This window comes from Urocampus carinirostris, chromosome 11 (assembly GCF_059441175.1).
Source record: "Urocampus carinirostris isolate Australia breed hairy pipefish chromosome 11, RoL_Ucar_1.0, whole genome shotgun sequence".
NCBI classification, from domain to species: Eukaryota; Metazoa; Chordata; class Actinopteri; order Syngnathiformes; family Syngnathidae; genus Urocampus; species Urocampus carinirostris.
This window is the reverse complement of record NC_142359.1, coordinates 38,068,742-38,087,203: the sequence shown is the minus strand read 5'-3', so window position 1 is coordinate 38,087,203 and position 18,462 is coordinate 38,068,742. Positions and strand designations below refer to the sequence as shown.

Below are 18,462 nucleotides of genomic sequence, written 5' to 3'. Positions count from 1 at the left end.
TTATATTCCGGCTCCTGGTGATGCCATCCGTGACGTCATCGCCCACCTGTCGCTTATTAGAAGCCAGCAAAAGCCTCATTTTTAACCTGAATGTAAAAAGACGTTTTCTTGTTGGGATTTCGAAGAAAGAAAATGTAAGAAAATGCTGATTAATCGAATATTTCCTTTCTCTTTTATTGACATTGTTTTTTTTTTTTTACAGGAATCCTTTTGAGTTTCCATTCGTCCTTTTCGCACTGTTAACTCAGGTCGTGTCATTCGGTAAGAATGACCCCGCTATAATCATTTTACTTATTTATTTCACTATTTGTTTTGTAACGTTCAATGTATCTCTTTGTTTATTTTAAAACTTTAACAGGGCGTACTGGTGAAGTTTCTTTCTCTATTTGTTGGATGGACTTTGCAAAACCTCTGGAAAGGTAATTTATTGAATCCCTCCTTAAGGTGAATTTATTTACACAATTTAAAATCCTCGAAAATAAAGTGGCTGTGCTCCTAGTATGTTATATTAACAGAACAAAACCATTTAATGTAGTAGCTTACTAAACCATGATTTTCATTAAAAACATTTCATTTCCCAAAATGAGTCATCCTGCAGAAATTCAAAACCGCTATGAAGTAATGTGTGGTGTTCTTCAGTTAAATAGAGAAAAGATGACAAGGGCCAGATGCCTGAAAAACAGAATGGCGATGTTCACGTGCATGACACTGAAAAACAAAACAAAGCAGAAGCAGCTGACAATAACAGGCTTGTAGCAAACCATAGCCTGCAGCCAAGTGACTAAAATGAGTGTCTAAAGGACAGGTTTGGGGAAAATGTTGAAGTTAAAAAGCACCAGATACCTCGGCGACAATCACATGAAGGGCGGCTGTGCAACATAAGTACCTGTTAATTGCTAAGAGTGCCATCAGGACAATTTAGTTTGGCAAATTTCTCATTTGGGCTTCCGTAGTAGTCAGGTGGTGGCCAAACATATCAGCTCCTTCAAAGGGCGTCTCAAATTGTGTAATGAAACAACTAGTTTCCAAGCATCTGTTTTTAATTTAAAGGAAGAAAAATCATATTCATGATACAGTACAAGTGACTTGCTTATTTTTTTCTCAGTTATGGAAATCTGTGGCTAAACGGTGTATCTTTAAAAAAACTTGGCGAGAAAGATCAACTGGTGTCCTTGACTGTACCTCAAGCTGTAGAAAACAATGTGACCCTTGAATATTCAGGCATTGTTCATTCATGGACATTTTCCATTTCTACAGGTGAGCAAATTTCTTTCATATTTATTATCTTAAAAGGAAAATGAAGACCTTCTCAAACATTGTTTTTAAGGTATTAAGCAAACCAAGGTCACTGGCCGTCAGAAACCGCAGAAATATCCAATCAATGAGATAAAGGTGAATCAAATGTCGAAAGCATATTTATGAAAATTATTAGAATTTTTTTATTTGATATGGGCGTCTGTGCAGGTGGTTCTGGATTTGTTGGATACCTCTGAGGCATTCCCTTGTGAAAATGGGACACTGTTCTTCTTTCAGGGGAAGACCTTCTTTCTTGCTTTTGGTAGGACCAATTGTGCCCTATGTAGCTTTGAGCTTTTGTATTAAATCTAATTGTCTTTTTTTCCAGGCCATTCGGTGCGTTATCCCATCAAGGTGGAGGCCAGGTCTCCATTTGGGTTGCTGCTCAATTGGGACATGGGTCGACAACTTCCTGGTGATGACACACACCTGGTGACTGTGTACCATGCTGACCGGGACTCTTATGACATTCTGAGAACGCAAGCAATCAATGAAAGTTATTATCAGATCAGTTCTTTGGACTCGTGTAGTCCTTATGTGGTATGTTTGGATACCACGACCAATTTTCTGGTCACCTGCTTATCTACTTTAACTGGTATGCGAACAAGAAAGAGTGCAGAAGTCCAAAAAAACATGATACCCACTGTTATCTTCTCAAATCAGATCCAGAAAGTCCAAGAGACTTACAGGCCAATTGGTGGAATGCGAGCAGCTTATCTTTGACCTGGGACTTCCCAGAGAACCTCAGATTTTCCTCCTTTCTCCTCACTTCTTTCCTTCTCAACATGACCAACCATGTTGTGGAGCAGGTATCCACCTGGCTGACGGGGGATGACTTTCTTGTGACTTTGTCTGACCTCCAGCCTTGCAGTAGGGTCAGGTTTGGCCTGCAAACAGTTTGCCAACTAGGAAAGGAGTCCCACAAAAGTGAGATGATCCTGAATGTTGGAAATTCTGGTAAGTTCAAAGGTTTGAACACCAAATGGAGAAAATGGCTTTCAGTTTTAATCCCTTTTGATTGCCCAGCTCATTGGAACATCAAGAACTTGCGTCAGACGTCGTTCGGTCCAGACAACTACACGCTAAGCTGGGCATTAAGCGAAGCTTTGTCAGTCCCAAGATTCAACGTTTACCATGAGGGTGTCCTGCAGGGATCAACCTTCTCACCGGACTTTAAGGTGGAAGAGCTGCTACCATGCCAACTTTACCACGTTAGTGTAGAGGCGCTATGTGGAGATGGTGTGCTGATGGACACCAAGAAACTTCTGGTGCACACAGGTGGTTAATAAGCCAAGACTAGAAAATCAATCATTTGAAATTTGATTAATCGTGTATAATTTTCCTATGTTCCAAATCAGAAAGTCAAAATATTAATACCTTGCTTGTTTGGATTTGTCTCAACACTCAATTTTAAGGTTCACCAAAAATGTGAAATCCTATTTCTCTTCTCAGTTACACAAAATGTATTTGAATAATTTTCGTCATGAGATTCGACTTGGGGACAATTAAGAAAACTTGAATATTTCCCGGAATTCCACAATTATTCAGGTTTTTGCCCCACCTAATTCTCAAACTTACCCAATTATTTTTTTCAAAAGCGTTTTTTGGGGGATGGATTCAAGCTATAGATTTTAAAATATCACCATTACATTGTTTTTTTTCATGTTGCAAAAGTGTTCACACAATTTCCCATGTTTTTAAAACGTTAGTACTTTTTTTCGTTACCGTTCTCTTCCTTTTCTCACTTTACTGTTCCCTTTCCTAATGGTACTTATCAGAACGTGTCTGTTCTGGTTCGTATCAGTAGTTCTCAGTATGTTGTCATACTTATGGTACTTTTTGATTGACACACTTTTCAGTGCTTGTTTCACTTTTCAGTACTTTTTGCCAAATTATTATTTTATGCTAACTTCATGTAATTTTTGTTTTCTTCCACTTATTCCAAATTATTGCGCTAGAATTTAATGTAGTCCCAGCCTTTATTTTAAAAAGCACTTTCCCCCAAATTCCTGTATTTAGTTGATGTTTTTGGTGGTCAATTTATCCCTTATAATAATCTAATTTCTAGACTATATAGGGGAACAAAAAAGATGACTGTCTTTTATTGTCTTGTCTTGGTTTCCAGGGGCCCGGGGTGTGTTTGAACTCCGATACCGCACAAATGGCTCAGTGGCTTTGTGGATTCCGGGCACACCTAGTTCAGCCCTGTCATTTGTTTACAAATTGTCCTTGGAGAACGGCAGCGTCCTCCGGATGGACAATTTGACTGACATGGAGCTTCAACTGGCTGGGTTGGAAGCTGGCAAGACGTATATCTTGGAGCTTTGGGAGCAGTGCGACGGCCGGTGGGAGTCCGAACCAACAGTTCTCTGCTTCACAGTTGATGATTCCACCTATGGGTTCCTTGTGAGGGGTGTGGCCCTTGACTACATTGATGAAGACCAAGGTTTGCATCCCAAATGTGACCAAATCAGGTACGTTTCTGAGTGCTTTCCTGTGTTTGGCTGTAGCGGAAGAAATCCATGTGCTCAGAATGGTTGTGCCAGGTTCTCCGCCTGAAGAACTGGATGATGACATTTCGGAGGCCACAGTTATAATGGTGGAGAGTGTACAAAAAATTGTGAGACATTATTTTCAAGATGAGATTGTTTGCTGACTCTTCTCACTAACCATTGTTTTCATATCTTGCAGGTACTTGAGCTCTTGAGCAAGGTCCGTCCACCGATTCGCGTGGAGGTAACTGGTCTTGAACCTGAGTTTGAAATGAACAAGACACTGGTTGAGTTGCTGCTCTTTGATGCCACCCACAAAGACGACAACATGCCCCTGCCTGTTATGTTCCACATGGATTATATAAAGTCAAGGGAAAATGATTATGTCTCTGTTCGAGGTGGAGTTCTATACTGGGATGGTAAGAGCAAAAGGAATGACTCGAAACTAGTAAATTATTCTTCAGTTCATGTAGTTGCTGGTTATTGCAGGTCCAGACCTTTGTGCAGCGTCGACCGAACTGTTGTGTCCACAGAACTCTCAGTGTGTCAACACTTTGGGTTCATTTCTTTGTGCATGCAATGTGGGCTACTATGATGTGAGCACTGTGCTTCAGCCACCAGTGCTCTCCCACCCGGTCTGCAATGGTAATGAAAGACATTTTTAACCTAAATCTGACTTTAAGCGGTTCAGTTGATCATAAAAATATTTTGTCTGCTGGACTACAGAAGATGGGGAAGCATATTAGACATACTTGAAAAATTTTAAGGGAATTTGTTTTGACTTGTAGATGGACTGCATTTTTATATATTGCTTTTAATCAGTGGAGGACCTCCATAGCACTTTACAATGCACTTCACACTTTACCTATTCACACACCGATAGTGGAGTTGACCATGCCTACCTTATCGGGTTCATTGCTTGCCCGAGAACACTTAAGACTTTAAACTCAGAGGATCTGGGAATCGAAACTGCAAACTTTGGTCTAAAGACGACAGCTCTAACTCCTGAGTTACTGCAGATATACTTTATTTAGTTATGTGTATTATTTCTTTAAGAAAGCATCGTGGTTGTCCAAATATATTTTTGCTAATTTTTTAAAATGTTTTCCTTCTGATTTTTAAAATATTCTTATTTCTGAACACCTGTTAATGAGGAAAGGGCCCAAACTTGTGCCTAAAACCACAATTTTTAAAAGAAATTGGAAATAAAAAAATATTTTGAAACTACTTTCTCACATAGTTTGGGGTAGATAGCGTTTAAATTTTCAAGTGAATGCAACATGACCAGTGATAACCTCAACATGTGGTTCTTTGCTGTAGACAAGTAGTGACTTCCAGGGAAGTCTAAATCCCGGCTCTATCAGCATTGCATCCTGCCTCGTCTCCTCTGGCCGTGTGTAGTCACCATGACGGATGTGAGGAGGTTTGAGGGGAAGATCACCTCATCTATGCGCAGGGTTGGGCCTGCCACGATGATGAAGAGCCAGCAGTCTGGCAGAAGAGTTCAAGGTTTCTCGGGCCAAGGAAGTTATGCTCTATCAAGATCCCACTGACTTCAGAGGGAGTGTAGGTGAGAACGGGGAGGAAGTGGGCTGGAGACTACGGCGCAGGAACCTAATGGGAACTGTAGCAACAGTCTGAGATCGATGGCAACCCGCAATCATGCTGCAGGAGAACCAAAGAACTGGAAAGTTCCCGCTGAGGTGTATGAGAAGCGCTTCAGCAAAGGGGTAGGCATGAGCAAGCAGGGGACCTAGAAATAGTGGGTGCAGATAACTGGCCGGATGATCACCTGGACAGGACTTTTGGAAGGCGGGGCTACACTATTTCAAATTCCTGGTCAATTAATTGAAGTCCTCCTAAGGCATACCAACCTGTTGACCTAGGGCCTGATAGTTTCACCTGTGTGTAAGCTCTGTCAGAAAATAGTACCATTGGAACACAATTTCAGCTGTTTCTCATTGGCCTTTGGAGATGACAGGTATTTGTGGCGCCATGACCAGGTTCTGCGGGGGAAAACTGACACAATCCCCACTAGCATCAACGCCAGAAAGCGGCAACATCCAGCCAGGAGGACAATTTCCTGTGTCTGGGCAGGTAAGAAGTCTTAACCCTCAAAGAAAATATAAGTGGGCTTGCTTACAACTGCAAGGGACTGGTGGAGATGGTGAATCAGTTGCATTTACCAACATTATCGCCGCTGCAATCCTCCAGCCAGACGTGGTGCTGATGTCTGGCGCCAGCAAGCAGGTTGGGCTACTTGAGCTGTCTGTCCCCTGGGAGGACCGGATGTATGGAGAGGAAGAGTGCAAAGTTAGCCAATATTGTGGCTGAATGCCAGAGGAGTGGGTGGAGGGCCTGCTGCAAGCCTACTTAGGTGGGCTGCAGGGGCTTTCCAAGGTAGGTCTTTACAGTGTCCTCTGGCTCCTTGGGATTTGTGGACTGCATAGGCAAAGAGCCATCAATAACATATTGAGAGTAGCTGAAAAGAGTTCACGCTGGCTCTGGTTGAGGAGGGGTGAGGCGTGGAGTGCACTACCTGGACACAAGTCAGAATTGATCACCCTGTCCTGGGTGACAGCATCTAAGAACCAAAACACCCGATAACAGTCCCTCATGATGTATCAAGGTTACACCATGAAGTCTATTGTGTAACGACACTCGTCCGTAAAAAAAACTTTTCCCAACAGAAAAAGGAATTTTCAGTCAATGTTTGGAGAAAATAATGACGGGCGGCGTGGCAAAGCGCTACCTGACTTCCTACATCGGCGGAAAGGTGGAGGTGGTCCTTAACAACGCCACCTGCCAAGTGGAGGAAAGCCAAACTTTGTTTCACTTCCGTACTCCTCGACATGGCACCGAATGTGGGACCGAGAGACGGGTGAGTGCTTTTTTTTTTTTTTTTTAATTTTTAAAATATTAACCTGAAGAGGGCAAAAGATGGTCATTTGAAATTCAATGTAATTTAATTTGTGTGCGCACGCACTGTCCTAGCTGAACGGAAGCCATATTGAGTTCCAAAACACGTTGGCAGTTTCCTTGACTAAGGAAGAAGCCATCAGCCGCCGTGATCTGAAAGTCATCTGGAAGTGTGTCTACCCTTTGCATTATATTCGCAATGCTCATGTCAGCGTTGATTTAAAATGGTGAGTCACTTTTAATTGTGTTTTGGTTTTTTTAAATCGACCTTATGAAATGACAATACATGATTTAAAAAGAGAGGAAGTAATTTATAAATGAAGTACAAGATTATTATTGATACTTACCCCTAATGCTCATAATTATAATAAAACGATGATTCTTAAGTACATAAAATATAGGAATAAGATTTCTCACCCTCTTCATTTTGCTTTTTCTTGTCTTTTGCAATCTTCCACTCTTCTTTCCCTCTTGTTTTTCTCTTATACTTTTTGTGTCTTTAACCTCTTATACTCTCTTTAAGGCTTGGTTTATTTTTTGTTTTTGTCTGTCTCACGCTTCCGCAGACCCCGTAGCTATTTTAAAGACTTATCCCCATGGTTTTTTCCATTTAGCGCAATGTCAAATTGCCAAAACAGAAACTTGATTTTTTTAAATGGCAGTGACATATGAAATGCTATATGGTTTATGGAGCTCATTTTTCAACTATTATCTGCACCGCTTATCCTCTGTAGGGTTGCGGGGGTGCTGGAGCCCATCCCAACTATCTTTGGGCAGGGGACACCTTGAACTGGTAACCAGCGAGTTGCAGGGCACACAGACAACTCACTCGCTCATTCACACGTAGGGACAATTTGGACCGGCCAGTTAACCTGACATGCATGTTTTTTGAATGTGGGAGAAAACCCACACGAGCGCGGAGAGAACATGCAAACTCAACACAGGAAGGTTTGATCAATGACCTCAGAACTAACTGCCACACACACGCTAACCACTGTGCTGCCCCGGACCTCATTTCATACATCTAAAATTCACATGTATACTGAGAATTTCACAGTAATATTCTTTAGATTGTTTTTTTTTTTTTTTTTTTTTTTTTTTTTCACCCCAATAAAAGGCGAGGGATTCAATTTTTTAATTAAATGTAAATACTCAAAAAGATGATTTAAAACTGCTTTTTAATGTCATTGCAAACTGATATTGTCCTCTTTTTATTCTATACTATATAATTTACTGTAACTTTAAATTTAACTAAGCCAGAGATGTAAGAAATATTCAGTTTACTGAGTAATTGGTGAGGTCATATATTTGTATAGCCCTTACATTCTCAAAAGGCTTCATACTTTGAATGGAAACTGGTCAGATGCCAATGATCTGATAGTTTTTTTGGTTTTTAAGATTGTAGTTTGAGAACCCAAGTATTTGTGCTGCAGGTTTAAAGCTTACTCGCTGGTGGAGTTCAACACCTCTCTGCAGCTCAGCCTCACCATGGACCTTTTCAGCAACAAATCATTCACTGAGAGTTATCGAGAATTTTCTAGCATGGACCCTGAGGACACATTATACTTCCAGGTTGCCCTCGCTGCCAATGCCTCTTTCCCCGCCAACGTCCTGCTGCACATTGAGTCATGCTGGGCTACGGAAACCAGCGACCCACAAAATGAAGTCCAAGGGATATTCCTTGAGGATGGGTGAGGGTGCCTTACTTTTAATCCCAAAATGAGATGTGCTACGTGACTTAAAATTTTCATGTATCCATTTTTTAAAAATTTTATTTATTGCCATAGTTGTCCCATCGACTACACTTTCCGTTGGCTGTCTGTGAATGGCATGGATCAGAAAAGCAGATTTGCCTTACAGATGTTCCATATGCCTGAGGGACTACCACTTTATTTTCATTGTTTGGCTGGCATATGTGGACTCAAAGAAAACTGTGCGAAGGTGATTTTGTTCATGGGATGCACTGACATTATCTTTGGAGCCAAAACAGGCAATGAGTAAAGCTGGGCCAAAATACCAAACGGCAATTCCAAAATTACTCCCCACAAATGTAAAGTAATGTTTATTTGGATAGCCCTTAATCAAAAGAGCTATAGACTATAAGACTATACTTCTATAATTCAAATCTGGGGGTCGCTTGTCTGCTGAGGTCAGCTTGGAGTTGATGATTTGTTGTAATGACAAGTGTATTCTGAAGAGCACAAATACATGTGCACACATAAATAAAAAAAGGGAGTAATAGTGCTTTGAAGAATGGTCTTGGATCAGATACAGGTGTAGTGAGTTTTAGAAAAGCATTCTGTAATTCAAATGCTTTAGTTGAATTTGCTTTACTTGAGGTGGGGTCTATAGGTCCTGCTAACCTCATCAAACCCAGAGAATGCTTAGATTACAAAATGACCTGCTAATGAAAATATACCTTACCTGTCTTCAGGCTTAAGAAGTAACCGTGTTGTGTAATTAGGATACCAAAAAATGTAAATGACAGAAAAATCTATTGCACATGTGTTTAGGAAATAACACGAGAAATAACTTACCGGCTTTTTACTAGTTAACTTTCAATACCATGATTAAATTCTCCAAAAAAAAGCCTTCAAACCAAATTCCTGTCCAACGGCAATATGCAATAGATGAAGTAAAATTGTCTAGAGATCTCAATGCAAATAATACAAGGAGTTCACTTTAAAACTATTTTTCTTATTTATTAATATACATATTTTTGGGGTATATTAGTTTCAAAAGGAAAATACTGAATAGTGACTATAACAGGAGGCGGTAACTGATAACAATGCAACAAATGAGCAACACTCACATATTTGCCATCATGAAATAAATACGGTAAATCAAATTCTCACACAACGTCTACTTCAGGGATGAACAGACTGAATCAGACACAAAGTTGGTGTCTACGAATTAAAATGGCTTACCTGTAAGCAAGCAGGGTTGGGTAGGGTTACTTTAACTTGATTACTTTCAATTACTTTTGGATTACTCCAATACCAAAAATGCTAATGAAAGACAAAAGAAACTAAATATGAATACAATTATGACTCACAACACGTGGTAAGCTTTCACTCCTGGCTTTGATCTCTTTGATTTCTGGCAAAACTAACATAAAATACGACAGAAACAAAATGAAAATAAATCCAGCTTGCCAACATCATTTTTGCCGTTACTCCCCAAGCCTGCACAAAATTTAGTAATTTTATTCATATTTAGATTATTTTGTCTTTTAGCATATTTGGTATTGGAGTAATTGAAAGTAATCAAGTTAAAGTAACCCTACCCAGCCCTGTAAGCAAGTTAGGTGTGTATTGTTGGCAAGTAAACTTTAGCCGAAGTCTGGCTAGCAGCTAACCAAACATGGAAGCAGTGAGACACACCAATTTAAGAGAATTTCTCCCATTTTGGCCACCCCCTTGTGTGCAAAATAAAAAAATAACCAGTCGTGTTGTGCAAAAACTCTGCCTCAAGTAAAAGCCAGCTTTGAATGACTCTCTTAACTTTAGATGTGATGTCATCCCAGCATTAGTAAATTTTTCTCTGCTGAACCCCAAAAAAAGTGCGTCCCTATTTTGGTTTGCTTTTGTATTTTGCTATGTTCATGACTCAATGTCTCAAATTCCACTTCCTAGAACTGCACAGGCTCTCAACGCACCAAGAGAGCGTCTACACACATGATGGATGTAAGGCCTAACTCAAAACAAGCCGCTGTGGTTTCTGCCGGTCCGCTCATAATCAGCAGAGGTTCTTCACCAGGCAAACAAACTCCCTGTGAGTTACACAAGTTTAAGATCGTCATGACTATGTCTAATATATTTTTATTTTTCAGGGACGGAGCATTTCACCATGATTTCCATTGTGGTTGGGTTAGTAGGCATTTTGGGGATGGCTGTATTGTCAGTGAGTGCTACCAAAGCAGTCTTTGCTTTTCACAGACGACACCAGAAATAAAAGTGGTTCTAACTGCTGTTTGTTCTCTTTATTGAACCTTAAGTTTGGATTGGGTCATAATGTGTAGCGCTTGATAGTGGTGAGACATGTGTTGTGTCAAAGATTGGGATTTAATATCAACATTGTCTAAACTGGATCGAATGTTGCTGAAATTGATAAATGGTACTTTTTATTTAATTCAATCCATTTGAATAAAATTGAATTCTAATCAGAATTATATTTTGGGTTTTTAACCATCGCACAGTTGTGGCATTGATTATATGCCGAAATTTATATAATTCTATCGAAACTTTAGGGCTTCCCCTTATGCTTGGAAAAAAATGTTGCTTTCAGGGATGCATGTTCACGTATTAACTTCAAAGTTTTAGGGTCTGGTATTGATTGTATACGAAGGACCAGAATAATTTAAACGCACTTGATATAGATTATCAAGACAACATGCATGTTAGATATTAAATGCAAACCAATTTTTTTTTCAAATGTTAATTGAGCAAAATCCAACTTTACATTGCTTTAGAACGCATCGTTTAATAGCCCGGAAATTCTCAAAGACGTTTTCCGGTTCCTCTCTAACATGGCGTCTGTCAGGGCCACGAATGGTGTGACTGAAGTGCAAACTGCAAAAAAGTCCAAAAACGTGAAAATTCCAGGTATATTAAAAGTACATGATGTCGTAGATTCGTTAAAGTACACTTTAAACTGTTGTTTGGCGGGATTAAACCTTCGCTTGTTTCGACAGTTCCTGGGATGTAAGAATTAGCAGTTAAGCTAACACTAGCACCGTGCTGCCTTTATTACATGTGTTTTGGTTAGTCAAGTCATGTTTATTTTCAATGTGGACTTTATTGTTGTGATTATAGAAATGTTGATGCGTTTTACCTATTTCTCAGTCATTTTTGCGTTTCTGTAAGCATCACTAATCTGAAGACGCATAGTTCTCAGACAAGATTTTCTACAATTTATTGCAGTCATACAATATAAAATTACTCCATTAACGTTCAATTTATAGAATTTTTACCATTATCCGTACAAATCCAATATTTTATTCTTGAAACATCCCATGGTGCAGATAAAGCTTTAAAATGCACCAAACGTCCTTAGAGAATTAACTGCATCTTTATTGAAATGTTATGTCCTGCAGTTGATGAAGCCAATCTGCTCACTGTCCCCGATGGCTGGAAAGAATCCCCCTTCACCAAAGAAGACAATCCCCGCGGTCTGTTGGAGGAGAGCAGCTTTGCTACCCTTTTCCCCAAATACAAAGAAGCATACCTGAAAGATTGCTGGCCGCTTGTGGAGAAAGCTTTGGGAGAAGTGGTGGGTGTGCCACAAAAAGTATTTTAAATAAGATTTTAATCCTGTCTCTTCTCAGTATATTAAAGCCACCCTTGATCTGATTGAGGGAAGCATGTCTGTATGCACCACAAGGAAAACATTTGACCCGTATGCCATCATCAGAGCTAGGGATCTCATTAAGCTTCTAGCCAGGAGTGTTCCATTTGAACAGGTAATTATTACTCAGCGTACAGTTTGGTAAAGTTTGGAATGTCACCATCATTATTGTCCTGGCAGGCTGTGAGGATATTGCAGGATGATGTAGCAAGTGACATCATAAAAATAGGGACTTCGGTGGGGAACAGAGATCGCCTTGTCAAGCGAAGGCAGCGTCTTATCGGCCCTAAAGGCTGCACTTTGAAGGTGAAATTAATTCCAGAACATGCTCAAAGAAAGCTTGTTTTTCAACCCCCCACCCCCCATTTAACAAACCTTCTGTGTAGGCTTTAGAGTTGCTGACCAACTGCTACGTGATGGTGCAGGGCAACACTGTGTCAGCAATTGGCCCTTTCAATGGTCTAAAGGAGGTTAGCACTTTAATTCCAATTATCGATGCATATGGTGTGAAAATAATGGCACAAAAGTGATAATATACCTGGCTCCACAAGTTAAACGTTCATGTGATCTTTTTTTAGGTTCGCAAAGTCGTCATGGACACGATGAAAAATATACATCCCATTTATAATATTAAGGTATGGCAGCTGACTTTATATTACATCTAGGATTGCACGATAACTATTTTTGTACTGATAACCAATAAAATCCAGTTTCTGGAGATTACTAACCCTGTTTTTAAAATGTAATTTTTCGTTAATGTGTGCTAATTCAACGAGCTGTCACTTAATTCAAACAGAGATCACTCATAAACACAAAGAGAAATGCGACAAAAAAGGTAAATAACTAATAATTTCAATGTACTGGCTCAAATTTTGAAGCCTATACTATAAACAAAGCCTGCAAATCTTGATCTTGGTCAAGTGCTCCTGTGCCTTGCACACAATATGAAGTGGTAGGATGTTGTACTAGGCAATTCAAATGTATTCTAATGGGGAACATAAATAATTGTAATCTTTCTAACATTATTTTTGGCTTATTGAATATTTGAAGAGTGACCATCTGGTCTTTTTTTTTTTTCTTCGATTGACATCAGGTCTTTTTAATTTTTTAGCTATCAGGGCGATATTGTGACGTCTTGGTCTGCAATTATTGCATCGATAACTATCGGCCCAATAATTATTGTGCATCCCTGATTGCTACCTCTAACTTTTCCTTTTCATTTGCCCGATGAAGATTGCATTCCATCCTTGTTCTGACCCTTCTGACAGACATAACTGGCTCTGTGTTTGATGCCATGGTCAGCTCAACTCAGAACTGAGAGCACGAAAGTTTATCACAATGTCACCTGATGCGCCTGAGTGCAATCTAAAATTATTTTTCTTTTTTTTTCATTCTGTGTGCCAGACCCTGATGATTAAACGAGAACTGTCCAAGGACCCAGAACTCCGCGTGCAGAATTGGGAGCGCTTCTTGCCCAAGTTCCGACATAAAAACTTGGCTAAGCGCAAAGAACCCAAGAAAAAGAGAGTAAAGAAAGAGTACACTCCTTTCCCGCCACCACAGCCAGACAGCAAGGTTGGCCTTCTAAAAAAAATAAATTAAAAAAAAAAATCAATTTCTATTCATTGATTTATTATCTTATTATCTTTATTGACATTTCTTTCCTTTAAAGGTGGACAAGGAATTGGCTACGGGTGAATTTTTCCTACGTGAAAGTGAGAAAAAACGGACAAAGATAGCAGAGAAAAAGGCCAGTGGAATTCAGCCTCACTTATTTTGACAGAAATGACATCATTGACTTTTTAAAAAAAATTTTTTTTTTTAAGGCGAAGCAAGCTGGCGCACTGGCTAAGAAGCAAGAACAGAGGAACAAACCGTTTATTCCCCCCAAGGAGAAACCTGTAGTGAAAACGGCTCAAGGTAAATTTTTTTTTTTTTTTTTTGATAGAAATGTATGCCACTAAGTCACAAAACTCCAGAAATAGTTTGTAATTAAACATACATGCCACATAAATCTGAACCCATTCGTGCAGGGATGGGCAAACATTTTGAGTCGGGGGCCACGAAGAGTTAAAAAAAAAAATGACAGATGGGCCGGGGGAAAAGAATAGTGATTTAAAGAAACATTAGAAATGTAATGGATTTTTAATCTTGTTATAAAATAATGAATATCAAATTTTTGGCTGGTAAATTATGTTTTAAAATTTGATATTTCATTAATAATTAAATAAGTGATATAATTTTGATTGGATAAAAATATGTATACAACTACAGTGGAACCTCGGTTCTCGACCATAATCCGTTCCAGAACCCTGTTCGAGAACCGATTTGTTCAATCACCGAAATCATTTTTCCCATTAAAAATAATGTAAATCGTTTTAATCCGTTCCAACACCGTGAATGTTTACCATGAATGTTTAACGTATTCATGAAGCTAACCCAGGCTAATCGTACATTCGCGTTATCATAATCTTCCGCACAAAAGATTACGCTATCATGAACGTGTAAAAATAAAAAAAATCAGGTTGTTTACCAGTCATTTAGCACCCGGGTCTCCACAACAAATGGCTAGCGCTTCATTGGAAAGGGGGCTCCGTTACAACACCCTGAATTTTGGGCTCAGTTCCAACACCCTGAATGTTTACGTGAATGTTCAACGTAATGACAAAGCTAACCCAGGCTAATCGTACGTTTGCGTTATCGTAATCTTCCATATGAAAGATTACGCTAACACAAAAGTGTAAAAATAAAAAAAGAAAAGATAAAGAAAATAATTATGAATAGAATTTCTTACCTTTGTGGTAGTCAGCAGAAGGCGCATGCTGTATTCCCTGGCAAGATCGGAAACTCGCACACCTTTCATATTTAGCTATTTTTGTCTTTCTTAAAGGCAATAGTTGTACGAACAACTTTTCTTTTTTCACCTGTCCTGCTTGCACCAACCTTCTTCGGAGGCATAGTTAGGGGCTAAAACACTCCGTTCACCGATATTAAAAGCGAAAGCAAAAAGAGGCAAGTGCGCACGTGATAACAGTTGGTCACGAGGGCTGGGGGTGATCTACACCCGTACGCCGCTCAGCATCGCACTCAAGTGTACGCACTCACGCATTACCGGCGTTCGAACTCTGAATTTTTGACCGAGCAGCGAAGCAAGAATTTCTCGAAATTTTTGGTCGAACTCCGATTTGTTCGAACTGAGAGAAGTTCGAAAACCGAGGTTCCACTGTATATAATTTCCATGGTGCAAAATGAATAAAATAAAATATGAGAACCTTTAGTATGTACAATAAAAAGTGCTGTGAAAAAAATCAACGATTATAGGTATATCGTTTTGGGAGTCTACTGATAGTCTTAAATCCAATACCTCTGCGTTTTTTCTCATCTTGTCACTGACATTTCAAAAAGTCATATCTCTATTTTTGAGCATTTTTACCATTACAAAAATGACAAAATCAAAAAACGACAGAAAAACAGACATGAGTTTTTCTACAACAGCAACGACGATATGTATTCATGAATAATAAAAACATTCAGACATTCACAAATACATGTTTCATTTTTTATCTTGTTTGTCAGTAAATCATATCATTCAATTGATTTTGAGCAGCATAAAATTAAAGCTAAGTAAGAATACATGCCCCTCTTTTAGGCGTTAAATGTATAATATGCAATGAAGGCCAGAAGCGCTGCCTATCCCAAGCTAAGAACATTATCAGGGACCCCTCTCACCCCCATCATGGACTGTTCACTCTGCTAGCCTCTGGGAAGAGGTACTGCAGTGTGCGGTGCAGGACCACCAGGTTCCACAATAGTCTTGTCCCCCTGGCCATTAGACTGTTAAATGGTCACTCAAACACATAGTAAATCTAAACTGCTGCTAATCTGTACATCTGTGGGTTCTGTTTGACTTTTTGCACTACTGGCAGTTCTTTATAGCTAGCCACTCCTTGCACATCTGTTTCTCTGCACTATTGTACTTACAGTACTTACAGCGTTATTGTTACAGTGTTATTGTTCTGTTTACCTGACTGGTTTACCTGACTGCCCATTTTGCACATCTGGTTGGCTACTCCTCTTGCACTATTTGCGCTACTGTAAAATACTATACATAGCCATAATTATTTAGTATATTATTAGCACTCAATACTACAACTCAATACAACATTTTATTTATATCTGTACATTCAAGGAAACTGTGCGGGTCAGATGTATCGACATTTCGTTCTGTATACACGTGTACTAGAATGACAATAAAGTAGATCTGAATCTGAGGAATCTGAATCTGAAAAACTCCAAATATGGCCAATTCAGGTTTTTTTTTTTTTTTCATTAAATCTGATAGATATTTTGATAAATGTAAATGGTCTGCATTTATTTAACGCTTTTCAAGTCAATAAAGACCTCCCAAAGCGCTTTACAATGTTTTTCACAATTACCCATTCCCACACACTCACACACAGATAGCTTTAGCCATGCAAGGCAACTACCTACTTATTGGGGGCATTAGGGATTCAGTGTCTTGCCCAAGGACACTTGGCCATATAACACGGAGGAGCCGGGAATCAAATCTACGACCTCTTGATCCCAAGACGAGCACTTTACCTTCTGAGCAAGTGAAGAATGCTGTCGCCAGTTATTTGAATGTTGGGGGCAGTGTGGACAGGAATCTACACATTTTTTAATAGTAAGGTTTTTTTTTTACCATTTATACATATTATCAATACATTTTTAACTTTTGGTGGGCTGGATGAAAAAGCTTGCGGTTTGTAGTTTGCCCACCCTTGCATTGGTAACTATGTATTTTTAATTTCATGTTAAGTCAAGTCGTGTTTATTTGTAGAGTCCTTAATAACAAGAAGTCTCAAAGGGCTGCACAGATTATTGAAATCTACAGACTATTAGTGCACCATCCCCTGATCTAAAACCTACATGAGGGCAAGGAAAAACTCATGGAAAACAATCAATACAATCCATTGGAACTGGTGACAATATGAACCAATATGATCTTAATTCAGTCACGACTACTGTTTCAGCACCCGTGGAAAGCAAGCTGGACATCGAGGCCATTAAAGACAAAGTGAAAAAGGCAAAAAACAAGAAACTGGGAGCGCCGCCCATCATCCCCACACCTCCGGTTACCGTCGCCGCAAAGAAAAGGAAAAGCAAAAGCTGAGCTTCACCACCAAGAAATCTGCTGTGTGACATTTGTTGGACTTGTGAATATTACACCCCCTTCAACCCCCAGTTCTGTGAAGAACTTACCATTTTCCAGTCTGACCTTCAAAACCCTGTTGTACAGATTTTCTTTGTCAGTATTGAGTGATTTTTCTGCTTTGTTACCACTTTAAAGTGTACTGAAAAGGTTTTAGATGTATTTACACTGTACGCATTTGTCAAGTCAATAACTTCATGATATTGGATAATTTTTTTAAATACACCATTACGGACTTGAATTGTGACCTTTTTTTAACTTAAAAAAATAGAGAATAGAGAATTTGTTGGGTAATTGAAGTTTGAAATACTTCATTACAACAAAATGGTACTACATACAGTAACCATTTGTGAATGAATCATTTCATTTTATTGGTGAAACCAGATTCTAGGAATTTTTTACCCTGACATTTTTCAGTAACTCAAGGAACTTTTACACAAAATGTCCGCAAGGGAGCGCTAAATACGAACAAATTTAAGGTCTCATCTCTCATTAGCTACACCGCTTATCCTCAGTAGGGTCGCGGGGGTGCTGGAGCCCATCCCAGCAATCATCGGGCAGTGGGCAAGGGACACCCTGAACTGGTTGCCAGCCAATCGCAGGGCACACAGGGACAGACAACTCGCTCGCCCATTCACACCTAGGGACAATTTGGACCAGCCAATTCACCTGAAATGCATGTTTTTGGAATGTGGGAGGAAACCGGAATGCCCGGAGGAAACCCACGCAAGCACGGGGAGAACATACAAACTCCGCACAGGAAGTCTGGAGCTGGATTTGAACCCAAATTTAAGGTGCCGCGGTCAATTTTGCAAAGGCACATTTTTTTTTTTTTTTTTTAAATTTGGTTTGAACAATTTTGACACTTAACAGCAATTAAACACATCACAATTTCATTATATCATATTCTAACAATATGAGGTAATTAACACATTCTTTTTTATTTCAATAAACAACATAAAACTGAAATGAAGAACCGGGGCAATAATGGAGATAATTATGCACCATCAGAGTTAAGACCAACGGTATGTTCGGAGGAACAGCAATGACGTCATTAAGTTGTCCCTATAAGTTACAGCATTCTGGAACATCATTCCCTAATCAGTTCAAATTGGGTGTCATACAATTAAATTACATTTGACTTGTAATTACAATATTAATGGGATCTCCATAAAATATCATCCTTCCATTCGCATT

At 39.3% G+C, this 18,462-nt stretch overlaps 2 protein-coding genes across 2 annotated transcripts; both read left to right on the top strand.

The window, feature by feature from the left end:
- The first annotated feature begins 29 nt into the window (after positions 1–29).
- On the top strand, positions 30–10,677 carry LOC148357301 (uncharacterized). The gene is made up of 19 exons (XM_088348453.1): positions 30–134; positions 203–261; positions 359–419; positions 1,106–1,257; positions 1,328–1,392; positions 1,465–1,558; positions 1,625–1,891; positions 1,960–2,253; positions 2,323–2,574; positions 3,422–3,742; positions 3,807–3,916; positions 3,988–4,207; positions 4,278–4,433; positions 6,479–6,669; positions 6,783–6,934; positions 8,141–8,398; positions 8,495–8,648; positions 10,343–10,481; positions 10,540–10,677. Coding segments are annotated over exons 1-19 (3,069 nt in total). The 5' UTR covers positions 30–132; the 3' UTR covers positions 10,662–10,677.
- Positions 10,678–11,166: 489 nt separating this feature from the next.
- On the top strand, positions 11,167–17,506 carry krr1 (KRR1 small subunit processome component homolog). Its single transcript, XM_088348458.1, has 10 exons — positions 11,167–11,311; positions 11,803–11,978; positions 12,034–12,168; positions 12,234–12,359; positions 12,440–12,523; positions 12,632–12,688; positions 13,458–13,628; positions 13,726–13,803; positions 13,880–13,973; positions 17,087–17,506. The coding sequence occupies exons 1-10, from the start codon at positions 11,236–11,238 to the stop codon at positions 17,224–17,226; spliced, it is 1,137 nt and encodes a 378-aa protein (XP_088204584.1). The 5' UTR covers positions 11,167–11,235; the 3' UTR covers positions 17,227–17,506.
- Positions 17,507–18,462: the final 956 nt, after the last annotated feature.